Genomic DNA, 12,949 nt, shown 5'->3' with positions numbered 1-12,949 from the left:
TTAACTGTCCAGTAACCTTGCCCACCTATTCCAAGGTAGAGTCCTAGGTATCACAACAATGATTCAAACAAAGGATGAAAGAAATGTGTCAGGATCAGTGAACACATACTGCAAGCTCACTTATTATATCCATTTTTCAGATCTTGATCTTATGGTGATATTAAATTAAAAGAAGCTGGTGACCATATCCCTCCTTAAAAATTGATGTTTATGTTTTCACATAAAAATGGTAAATGTGTATCGGTAGACAATAAGAAGTCTGTCAATAGCACACACTTCAGGGGTGGCTGCAGAAATGCTTCCAATGCTATTGTCTAAATATCAAAACAGCTTGTTAATTAGTTTATGATATTAGCTATATAATTTGCATTCACTGCATTTGTTTATCCACAAAAGTGTTGAGGCAGCTCTTTCTCTTGCACAGCAAAAGTGTTAAAATCCCACAACCCAGGCAGTATGCCTACCACCTTTGAAACAACTCCCTAGATCCAGCACTCTTCGGTCCTTTGTTTTGCAATTAACAGAGAAAGCTTTCATCTGATCCCCTGAGAAGGCTTACACAGCCTGCTGCTGAAACTCTCCTGCATCTGTCTTTCAGCAAAACTTTTCTTAGGGAGCAGTGGTTAGAATACCTTACAGGCCAGAGAAACAGGATTCAGGAAGCCTGCAGCCATTTAGATGAGTGTTTTGTTGCTGCTTCCTATAAAAATGTTGGGACATGTTGGAAATCCATCCTGCCATGGTGACCCACAAAACAGAGCCGTGGGGTCAAGTCTCATGGAGTCCACCTATCTTTATCCATTTGAAAGCACCTGTACTTAATAAGGCACTTTATCAATTGTAAATACAAAACTAATTTAGGTCAGTTCATCATATCCAAATTTGTAGATTACCAGGCTGAAATATGGAAGAATTGGTCATCTTGTTCTCAATTTCTTTGTGTTGCCTTGCTAACCCCACCCTTCATTTGTTATAATCCTAAAGCTTCCTCTTCTTGTGTGCTTTCTAGTTTACTTTAATACAGCATAAGCTTTTGAAAAAAATATTTGGTTTGCTTTTTTGAAGAGCACAGCCAATATATGATTTTGAAGTTCATACTCATTTCATTTCAACTCCAATTTTAGAACTAGATGATTCATCTGTGAAAATCTGTCAATAAAAAACACCTGTTTAATGTTTAGTGAAGTAAGATTTTGACAGATGGCAGACAAAATTATGAATCATGCGTCTTGGAAACACAACTCAAAAAGGAAGTAATTTTGACTTAGTGAATTAAACGAGTGTTCATTGAAAAGGTATAGATTAAATTAATGGCTTTGTATGACCAAAATATTATAAATAACCTTATTTAAATTTTAAACAGAGCCAATTTTACCATATGTTAATACTTTCTGACACTATTTTTCTCAAGTGCAATTCATGTAGTTCAATAATCCCTGTCTTACAATAAGGAAACTTAATATATATGGGGAATTAAGAGTTGTGTTAGAGTTTTCTTATGCATTATAAGACATCTGAGGAGAGATACCAAGTGGATAGGGTGCAGAAACAGCTCAAGTTATTAGAAAATCACCATGGAAGGGTCTAGGCAGAAATAGGTATGTGAAAATTCAAGCGGTTATAAACAATCAGGCATACTTAAGATACTACCCTAACCCTTGCTGAATAAGGCAAGTAGTGAGAATAAAGATGGAAAAGAAAGTCATCTCTAAGTCAATTGAGTCATTTAGATTCCACATGGAGAATCTGGTGTTGCTGACTCTCAAATGTAGAGCCAAAATGCTTAGTTTGCTGCTACAACACCTTTTAATGTTGAGCATGATTTATCAAGTGATCTTTTGCAACACAGAAGTCCATGTTGGCCACAAGACAATTGTACTAGCATTCTAATGATTGCAAAATTTTCTTGACAAATTATAAATTATTTTTCCAGCCAGAATGAATATTTATAAAATAGGAATCCATTCACCTCACTACTCTAAAACGTTTACATAACCATTACCATGATCAAGTTGCTAGGTAATATGGGTTTTGCCATTATCACTTTATCTATTTTAGAATCTCTTGGGGCTCCTCTCTTCTCATGGTAAGTCAACTGAAATGTTTCTGCATCTTCCTTTCATTTAATACTCAGCTGATGCAGATTGTTCTGTTCTGTTAGAATGTTTCTAGGCTTTCTGGAAATCTTTTAAATGTATCAAGTCTTGTATTAAAAATCTTGCTTTTTTCTAGTGAATAAGTTAAAAAATCTTTTCAGCACTTAAGCAACTCATAAGCGTGACAAAGAAATTAATTGATCTTGCTTTCTTCTATAAATGTAAGAGTCTCAGAATAACTTTAAAAAGTTTTGCTTTTGTCTATCAGAAATAGAAAAGCCAAAATTTGAAGATACCATTAGACAGAAAACCCTACACAGTGCAATTGCATGTGTCCTGGGGCTTAAGGGCCTGTGCTGGATTCTGGGACACAACAGAGAAGGCAACAGGTATTTATTCTTTAAAAAATGTATTTATTTTATTTAAGAGAAAGAGAGATGGAGAGAAAAACATAGTTCCTGTGCACTGTTCATTCTCCAAATGCCAGAGACTCAAGAACTCAATCTGTGTCCCATGTATGTGGCAGGGCTCCTGCCTGCTGCTTCCCGGCATGCACTGCAGCAGGAAAGTGGAATTGCAAGTCCAAGATAGGCACGTCCACATGAAATGCAGGCTACTCGAGCTAACGTTTTAACCACTCTGCCAAATACCTTTCTTGAAGCAATGGTTCTTTCAGCTGTGCAAGTTTCAGATTGAAAATACATTAACTATTTCATGCAATTATCAATGCAAGATTTTGAAAGAATGCAGTTGTGAGGGTGAATCATGAAAGAAACTCATTTGTTTTTCTATCTTTTGCAGCTCCTCTAGGGACAGAACCACACATTTATTGAACCTCGAGGCTACCTACAGATGTGTACAGGACCAGTATTTATTTTGTGAGTTCACAAAGAAAATAAACACAAGAAAGACCTCTGGTATGATACACAGTTTGAAACAATCAAGAGTCAGGAATCAAAGCAGAAACAAAACGACAACTACAACAGCGTCATGCAAGTTATTTATGACCAACGACATCACAATATTTATTCAGTGTTTTAATTCATGAACTGAGTCTTTGGCTGTGCTGGTCTGAGAAGACTTATCTGTTCTTCATTGGAAGATCAACTAATATTTTCAAGAAATTAAAGTAATCTTCTCATTTCATCAGAATATACACATCCTTTTTAAGCTATGGACCAATGTTTTTTGGGTTTGTTTTTGTTGCTTTTCCACTATAAACAATACCCCCAGACCCCAATTTAAGACATCAGTGCATTATTTTTTATCAATCTTAATTGGTAAAATCACACAAAATAAGATTCACAGAAGCCAAAACCAGGTTAAAAAGATCCATTAGTGCCAAAACTAAAACAAGAAAAACAAACTTAAAAGTCCTGTCAGAGGATGATGTTGCCGTATCGTCTGCTAAGTGAACTGAAAGATCTCTTTTCTAATGGCTGTGTTCTGTCTGAGCAACACATGGAAAGTATTTCACACAACAGACAGCCATCAAGCCACAAGATTTTGACACCATGGTATCATACCAGGCAGAGAAAAAGGACCCCAAAAGACAGCTGCATTTTTTACTTGTAAAAAGGAAAGATGATTGGATGTAACAGAAGAAGTAACCATTCAACATTTTCACAGAATAGGATTAAAGTTGGGGAAATTGTAATTAAAACATAAATTATTTCATAAAACCTTCTAGCAGTTATCGCATCATATTCTGTTAATTTTTTGTTTGAAAAGCAACAAATTAGCCAAGCTTCATCAACATGTATGCCTGAATTGAGTCTATCTTAATGTATTCATCATAAATCTATAAGGTTAATTGAAAAATAATGTAACTAAAAAGGAAAAGTTTCAAAAAAAAAAAAAAAGATAAAGCACCTAAATAGTGACTTCCAAGAAACTAAACAGCAATTCAATCATAACAACATGCTAGAAACCATTTACTTCATTCAGTTTATTAACCAGTTTATTCTGTTGGCTTTGATTAAGATCAAAAGGTATTTAAGACAAAACATATGTTAAGATTTCAAAGTAGGTTTATAAGGAAAAATGCACGCCGGTTCTAATCCCGGCAACCCGGCTTCCCATCCAGCTGCCTGCCTGTGGCCTGGGAAAGCAGTCCAGGACACCCCGCCTCCAAAAAGATGATTTACAAATAGCGCACATACTTGTGTATGGAGCTACTTTAAGAGGTTCTTGAAAAATTAAATCAAAAGATGATATGCATCTTTTATGACCTTCCAAGGCCCCTAAAGCATAATCTCGTGAGTTACTAGAAAATAATGGCACCATTATTCACCAGAATGGATAAAAATAAAGTCCGATTCTGCAGTAAGTACATCAGAATCAGAATAAATTGTTAATACTCAGACATATTCTTAAAATTTTATTTATTTTTATTGGAAAGGCAGATTTACTAATTGAAAGAAAGATAGAAAGGGAAATACCTCCCATCCCCATTCACTCCTCACACTAGACAATACTGGAGCTGCGCCAATCTGAAGCTGGGAGCCAGGAGCTTCTTCCTGGTCTTCAGTGTGGGTGCAGGAGCCCAATGGCTTGAACAAGCCTTTACTTCTTTGCCAAGCCATAAGCAGAAAGCTGGATCAGACAGGACTCAAACCAGTAACCAAACGGGCTGCTGGCATGCAGGCAGAAGATTAACTTGCTATGCCACCACACAGCGCTGAATATTCAGACAATTTAAGAAAAACAAAAGACACTTTGATAAAGCGAGGATAGCCTCACACTCTTGGCATCATTTCTCCTGCGAGCCCATCCCCCACAGCAAGGAGAGAGTTACATTCTACATGAGGAAGAAGAGCAAGTCACTTTGAAGTTTGTCTCTGAGGAACCCAGGTAACACATTGGACCAGTTGCCAGGCTAGATGCCAATAGTTCAGGGTTCCCAGGGCCTTTCTGGCCTGCTCCACAGCCAGGCTGACACCACAGTTGATGGGACTTGAGGGAAATCAGGATTGATGTATTACTACTATGAGATTTTTGGAAGGCAAATGGGCAATAGCCAGCAAAATTCAAATGTATAATTCTTTTGGCCTAGAGATCTATCTATAAAAAAATACTTCGTGGTCATGCAACATGTCTACAACAATGTTTATTTATTATCTTGAAAATATTGTAACCTAAATATTCATAAACAGAATTAGTTAATAAAAAGGATGACTTGCTACAATTAATTTTGTTTATCTATTTGCATGAAACAGGTTGCTCCAGAGCAATTACAATTTTGGTTTCTAATAGTTTTATTAACATGCAAAATACTTAACAACTTAGGTAAGAAAAATAGTTCATTTGCTTTTAAACAATGTACCACATAATATGATTGCAAAAGCCTAATAGAGAAATTCACTCAATGTTTACTTGGCAGGTACAGTGACCATATATTATACCTAGGGTTAAATTGATGCAGTCATAAAAAAATCTCATATATTGAAGATATGCTGACACACACAGTTATACATTACAAACGTGAAAAAACAGGCCAAATAGAAATTAACTCAAAGTTGGGAATAAAGACAATTTGGACCAATGTGCATGATGATCTATTTTTTAAGATTGATTTTTTATTTTTATTGGAAAGTCAGATATATAGAGAGGAGCAGAGACAGAGAGGAAGATCTTCCATACATTGATTCACTCTCCAAGTAGCCTCAATGGCCGGAGCTGAGATGATCCGAAGCCAGGAGCCAAGAGCCTCTTGCAGGTCTCCCATGCAGGTACAGGGTCCCAAGGCTCTGGGCCATCCTTGACTGCTTTCCCAGTCAAATGGGGCTGCTGGGATTAGAACCAGTGCTCACATAAGATCCTGGCACATGCAAGGATCTTGCACGTGCAAGGGGACTTTAGCCACTAGGCTACCGTGCTGGGACCATGATGATCTATTTTTAAGAAGTTGGGAACATCTAGGTAAGCTGTATGACAGGTGGAAATGCACAATACTGCAAGACATCTTCTAATGCTTATGACCACTACATACGCTCAACAACAACAAAATGATCTGGCACAAAATGTCAATAGTGTTGAGGTTGAGGATTCCTGATTTACTGTGATATAATAGAGTGCTTGAAAGATGGACAGACTAATATAATAATTTGGTTACTGGCAATATGTGGAGCAAACATAGCTATTTGTCAATCATAAATGTATAAACACTATGGACTTAAAACACATTGCTAAAAGTAATTTTAATAATTAGTAGTCATGTAACCTATACAGGTTTATGGGGTACCGTAGTTTAATCATGTATATATTATATAACATCTACTCAGTATAAATATATCCACTGCCTCAAACATTTAATATGTCTTTATGACTAAAACATTCAAAATCCTCCAAATGCTTCTAAATTTTACTACACTTTAATATTACCTATGGTGATACTACTGTGCAACGTGTCTCCAGGAATGAGATTCCTATAGTCATAGTGTGCCGTGACTCTGTGCCCATGAGTTCAAAGTATTTATTGAACAAGACAGTAAAAGTTGTTTTAACAGTATTCACTTATGAGCTGGCATTCTTAAGCTGTTTCCTTGGAAAGCAGCTTCCCACACAAGGCATCTGTTCAAGACTGCTCCACTTCCAATCCAGCTCTCTGCTAATACATCTGAAAAAAAGAGTAGAAGATGACCTAATTGCTTGGGCCCATGCAACACTTGAGAGACCCGGTTGAAGTTCCTAACTTCCGGCTTCAGTGGAGCCCAGATTGACTGTTGAGGCCATTAGGAGAGTGAAAGAGAAGATAGAGGATCTGTCTTTCCTTCTACCTTTCAAACAAATAAACCTTTAAAACATAAATTCACTTGGTAACTATTTTTTCCCATTTCAATTCATTTGATAGCTTTTTTTTTTTCCTCAAAAACAAACAGAAATCTACTCACTTGCCATTCAGTGCTGCTACACCAACTGTGCTTCGAGCAATTGACATGCTGGCTACAAATGTCCACTGTTGGCTCTGCGGATCCCACCTCTCCACCGTGTTCAGATAGCTCCAGCCGTCATGGCCACCCACAGCATAAATAGGGCCCTCAAGTACTGTTACACCTAGGATGACAAAGAAATGAATATGACGCCTAAAGTTAACAATGTTGTATTATATACTTAACATTTTGTTAAGAGTGTAGATTTCACATGACATGCTCTCTTTATAATAACACAAAAACTTTAAAAAATTGAATGGATTTATTTCAGTGAGATTTGAAGATCAAGTTAATTATACATAACTACAATCACATTCAATAACAACTGTAATTGTTCAAATCAAGCAGCTAGAAACTACCTATTATGAATTGACTCATTACATGATGGTGAAGAAAAATATTTACAAGCAAAAATAAATTAGATCTGGATGCTTTAAAAATGAAAGCTAATGTCCTCATTTATGAAGAATCAAATCTAAATACAATTTGGATACATTACAAAAGAAAGCAAATTTCCTCATTTATGAGAATCAAGTAAAAAAGATCAGAGAGGTTATTTCTTGTGCCTCTTCCTTGAAAGAGTAGTTCATACTGCAGTTGAAGGTATATTGCTCTCAGGGATGTTGCATTAATGCAATGTGATATTATTAATCTAAATTCCATGGCACTGTTCTCTATGTTTTGCCTTTCTAATAACTTCAAAATGCAATTACATGAAGGTTAGAAAAAAAAACAGACGTCTCATATTATTCAGTGAAGCCACTCAGCACAAACAATCCCAACAAACAAGATTAATGTGAGTCCTTGATAGGAAACATACACTTCTTAACCTCTGCTTTCCAGTAAATTTACTTCATAAATAAATTCCATAAATGGTAAACAGATGCTAAATATTAAATGCCGTGTTAATATTCAAAAAAAAATTCTAGCAAATATTTCCCCAAACGGGTAGAATTCAATGTCTGATTGTCAAGAACTGTGAAGTGTCTGTAATTTTCCTCCACTCTCAAGTTGACAAGTTAGACAGCCACAAAGCTATGCATATTAATAAACAGGGTCAAAGAGGAAGGGCAACCTCTTGCTCACAGAAACAACAGTAGTGAGAGCACCATCAACTGTCCCTTCCCCTGCTGACTCGCTGAGTCCCAGTTCCCACTGGGTGACCCAGGCAAGATGAGAAGGTGGCCTTTACGTTCTGTCTGCCTGTCCAAACTTTAGACAGTCTCTTCCTGCCTCTAGAGCCCTGACCCCATTTTTTAGAGCAGTTACATTAGAATGCTTGTAATTGCAAATTATTTCCTTGCTTCTTTGATATGCAAATCTTCTTAAAAGCTTCTTGTTAGTTTAATAGCCTAGGATTATCTTTCTCAATGATGTGAGAGCCAACCCTTGTTTCCTAGTTTATCTGGGAAAGCGGGAGCCTAACTATACCTTCACCATGTTGTGAAAACATCTAAAGAACTACTAAGTGGAGAAGTAAAGGCAAGCATAGATTGTCCAGGTTCTCCCATCTACTCTTGATATTGAAAACTCAATCACTTGTGACTAGGAATATTCGAGTTCATTTGCAGCTCTGGTCTCTCTTCTGTAATGCAATACTATTTAAATAGGTTTTATTGTGCATAGATAGAGCATTTTCTTGATGGGGGGGTAATTTACATCTGCTAATTCACTTCATAAAAATCCATACTCATCACATAGAGGATTGGAGTCAGGATCTCGATTTGGTTCTCCCATATTGGTGAAAGGAACCAATTATGTACGCCGTCACCTACATCCTCCCAAGATTTGCACTATCAGGAATATGGCGTTAGAAGCCGGGAATCACCGTGTTACTGATTAGCACAAAGGCATCTTAGTTGCTAGGCCAAGCATGTGCCCTTTCTGCTTAAACTTGCCTGGTATAATTTTTGCTTTGAGAAATGTCGACCGAAACTTACACATACAGTAAGTTTTACTGCAAGAAACACAATTTATGTTGGTCAATAGCTTACTTATACATTGCTTTCCAAAGATGCTTTTCAGCATCATTGCATCTTACTTTGAAAAAAAATTATCTCTGTTATCGTAATGTTTCTGAGCTAATAGCTTTATTTTTAAATACAGTCAAAAACAAATGGCAGTGACTTGACTTAAAAGATGTGTACAGGGGCCAGCATTGTGGCATTAAGCTTCCTTCTGCAATGCTGGCATCCCATATGCGCACCAGTTTAACTCCAAGATGCTCCACTTCTAATTTAGTTCTCTGTAAATGTGTCAGGAAAAGCAGCAGAACAAGGCCCTTGTCTTTGGACCACTCCGTCCAGGAACACATGGATGAAGCTCATGGCATTGGCTCCTGGCTTCAGCTTGGCCAAGCTAGAGTAATTAATTTGGGAGTGTCACCAAATAATAGCTTAAACTGGTTGGAGGCATTGTTGTAGAACCCCCGCCCAAAAATGGGTCCACATGTCCAATGCAGAGAAAGCCATTAGGGTGGCTTTCATTGACATTGGGGTGGTGGAAGAAAGTTGGCATTTATTGTAAAGCACAGAACAAGGAGCCAGGCAGCAAATGCTTCATTCCCAAGCTCCTGAAACGGATGCTGACTGAGCAGTATATGTGTGCAATGTTCCTGGCTGGCCTATAAGGTTTGTGACCTTCCCTTTGATTTGTCAGTAATGCCATGCTTTTTAGGGAATTTGATATGGTGAGGTAGATTCCAGCTCATTTGTGTATTACATGAAGCTAGTTACATTTTGCCCAGAGCTGCAATTCACCTACTCACATCACTCCAGGACAGAACCGGCCTCTGAAGTTTCAATCTATTGAAGAAGCAGACGACTGATTGAATTTGGCGATCAAAACCCTGTAAGGCAGTTGGATGGTACCCCTTAAGTCAATGAATTGCTTTAGATAAAGGGCAGGCAGGGAAACCTTGTGCTTAGGGAAAGAGTGTAGGTCTGGGTCAAGTTGTTAATATTACAGGGATTTGGTGAACCAGGTGAACCACCCAATGGAAGGTGTCTCTCTCACATCGTGTAATTCTGCTTTGCAAGTAAATAAAATAAATCTTTATAATAAAAGACATGAAGAAATGTAAGAGACTCCGTCAGAATTGTGGGGCTCAAGGACAAAGAGTTCACCAAGTCACAAGATGGTGGATAACAGAAGAGCCCTGGGCAGGGATCCAGGTCACTGGGTTGCATGTGGCCAACACAATGGTGACCAACGGAGGAGTCCTAGGCGTGAACCAGGGAGGGGATCAAGTTGTTTTGAAGCAAGACTGATTGGCCAGAGACCATTTCCGAACTTGAGAACACAGCATGCTCTCTTGCCCCTGACCCACGTGAGGTGGCTTCCGCAGTCGTGCTAATGAGGATTGACTCCCAGTTCTCCTCCTCTCCTGGAATTCCTGGCCTGAGGCCGTTCACTGTTCCATATAAGAGTGTGTGCTTCCAACCAAGTCCCTGCCGGGTCTGTCCCTCCCCTGACAGGAGGCTGGGTGGAGGGCAGTTGCTCATCCCCTCCAACAATGGGGCACTAGAGGATCGATTCTGCAGAGAAGGCGCACCACACTTGAGCTCCACATAGTAGTTAATTCATGTTTGATTCAAGTGAATTAAGTGCGTTATTTTCAAGTCCACTTTACACATATTACACAATTATGAATGAAAACGTTGAAAAAACTGATAAGAATTTAGAAAAATTCTTTCCTTACATACTTCCAATTTAGGGATGCCATTTATGTGCCAACTTACATAAGATAATGCTTTTATATAGCTATACATTTACAACAGTTATGTAAATATTCAATATTTTTAAAAACATACTTGAAAGGCACAGTGATAGAAAGAAAGAGAGGCAGAGAGAAAGACCTTCCATCCACATGTTCAGCCCAGAAATGGCCACAAGGGCCCAGACTGAGTAGGGCAAAAGTCAGGATTCTGGAACCCCATTCAAGTTTCCCACATGGCATGCAGGAACCCAAGCACTTGAGCCATCATTGGCTACTTTCCTAGGTGCATTATAGGGAGCTGGATTAGAAGTACTCTGTTTCTCTTTCCCTCATTTTGCATTTAAAATACTTTATTAAATAATACTTTGAAATAAAGTTTTGAATAAAATATTTCTAACTCTGAAGTGTGATTTCCTGAGTTCATATCCAATCTTTACTATCAATTGCATGACACTGGAAAACATTCTTTATATTTCAGTACCCTCATTCTTAAAGAATATATATTTTATAGTGTGCATGTGAATATTAAATATAAAACATATCAGTGTTGGACAAATAATAAGCATGTAATTTTATAAATTCAAACCCTCATATGATCCGTGTTGAGAGGAGTCCTTAAAGTTAAGACACTTGTATATACTACAGAGTAAGACAGAGCAAAGATGCTTATGTTAAATTAAATCTTTGACAAAGCTGCATACTTCATGGTTGTGATCTAATAAACATTTTAAAAAGTCTCAAATCTGGAAAACATTCATACCTCATGCTTTCACATTATAAAGAAGGGTGTTTTGGCAGGTTGTCACAGGATTTCTGAGCCCTGTCTACCTTAGAATGTTATCTGTGCCTTCCTGCAAAGCTGTGATTAGTTCATTGCAGAAAGATCTCATTAAGTAAAGGGAATAATTAGACTAGAATAATCTCAAAATCACAATGGTACAATCAACTCCTTCCTCACATTTACTAAAAATACCTTTAGAGATGCACCAAGGTTACAAGGTACATAAGTGCTTTTCGGTGACTTGTTCAGCATCAATATGTATTCCGCATTCAGAAAGTAACCTAGTCATAGACATTTGGCACCAAGGTTTAAACGCTGCTTGGAACATCAAAATTCCATCTCCAGAGTGTTTGTGTTTGAATCCCTGCTTTGTGTCCAAACCCAAGTATCCATTAATGTTAACTTGATGAGACTGTACTGATAACTCAAGTACATGGTTTTCTGCTAACCCATTACATCCAAACCAGGTTAAAGAATCTTGGCTCTGATCTAGTATATCCTTGGGAAATGCATCAGTTAATGAAATGGATGTGTATGTGTGTGTGTGTGTGTGTGTTTTCCCTGACCTTCAATCAAAAAAAAAAAAAACATGATTATGAAAAAATAATTTCAGGGCCTGGCACGATAGCGTCGTGGTTAAGGTCCTTGCCTTGAACTGGCCGGGATCCCATATGAGCGCCGGTTCTAATCCCAGCAGCTCCACTTCCCATCCAGCCCCCTGCCTGTGGCCTGGGAAAGCAGCTGAGGACAGCCCAAGACTTTGGAACCCTGCACCCACGTGGGAGACCAGGAAGAGGCTCTGGCTTTGGACAGGCTCAGCTCCAGCCGTTGCAGCTGCTTAGGGAATGAATCATCGGACAGAAGATCTTCCTCTCTGTCTCTCCTCTCTGTATATCTGTCTTTCCAATAAAAAATAAATAAGTCTTAAAAAAAAAAGAAAAAAGATTTGAGATGGGCATTTGACACATGAATAAGATGCATATGGGAACTCTTAAATTCCATATTGAAGTTCTGGGTTCAATTGCTGCCTCAACTTTCAATTATAACTTCTGGTTAATGAAGACAGAGGGAGGGTTTGGCACGACAACTCAGTGGTTTAATCTTCACCTAGCATGCCCCAGGACCCCAGATGCATGCCAGTTTGTGTTCCAGCTGCTTCAATCCCCTTGCAGCTCCCTGCTTGTGGCCTAGGAAGGCAGTGACAGATGGTCCAAAATCTCGGCACCCTACATCCTCATGGAAGACATGCAAAAGTTACTGGTTCCTGGCTTCCAGTCTGCTCAGCTCAGGCCATTGTGGTCACTTGGGGAGTGAACAATCAGAGAGAAGAGCTTTCTCTCTGCATCTCCTTCTCTCTCTAAATCTGCTGTTCCAATAAAAAGAAATCAATAAACAAACAAACACATAAATAAATCTTAAAATA

The 12,949-nt window shown here is 38.2% G+C and overlaps 1 protein-coding gene across 1 annotated transcript in view; it reads right to left on the bottom strand.

Moving 5' to 3' along the window:
- KLHL1 (kelch like family member 1) overlaps window positions 1-12,949 on the bottom strand; it is a 223,231-nt gene that overhangs the window by 17,345 nt on the left and 192,937 nt on the right. Inside the window, exon 8 of the mRNA XM_004577433.2 lies at window positions 6,989-7,151. Within this exon, the coding sequence (XP_004577490.2) occupies window positions 6,989-7,151 (163 nt within the window). The remainder of the gene's footprint in view (window positions 1-6,988; window positions 7,152-12,949) is intronic.

Source organism: Ochotona princeps, chromosome 12 (assembly GCF_030435755.1).
Source record: "Ochotona princeps isolate mOchPri1 chromosome 12, mOchPri1.hap1, whole genome shotgun sequence".
In the NCBI taxonomy this organism is placed as follows: domain Eukaryota; kingdom Metazoa; phylum Chordata; class Mammalia; order Lagomorpha; family Ochotonidae; genus Ochotona; species Ochotona princeps.
The sequence above is the reverse complement of the archived record's forward strand: the minus strand, read 5'-3'. Positions and strand labels throughout refer to the sequence as shown.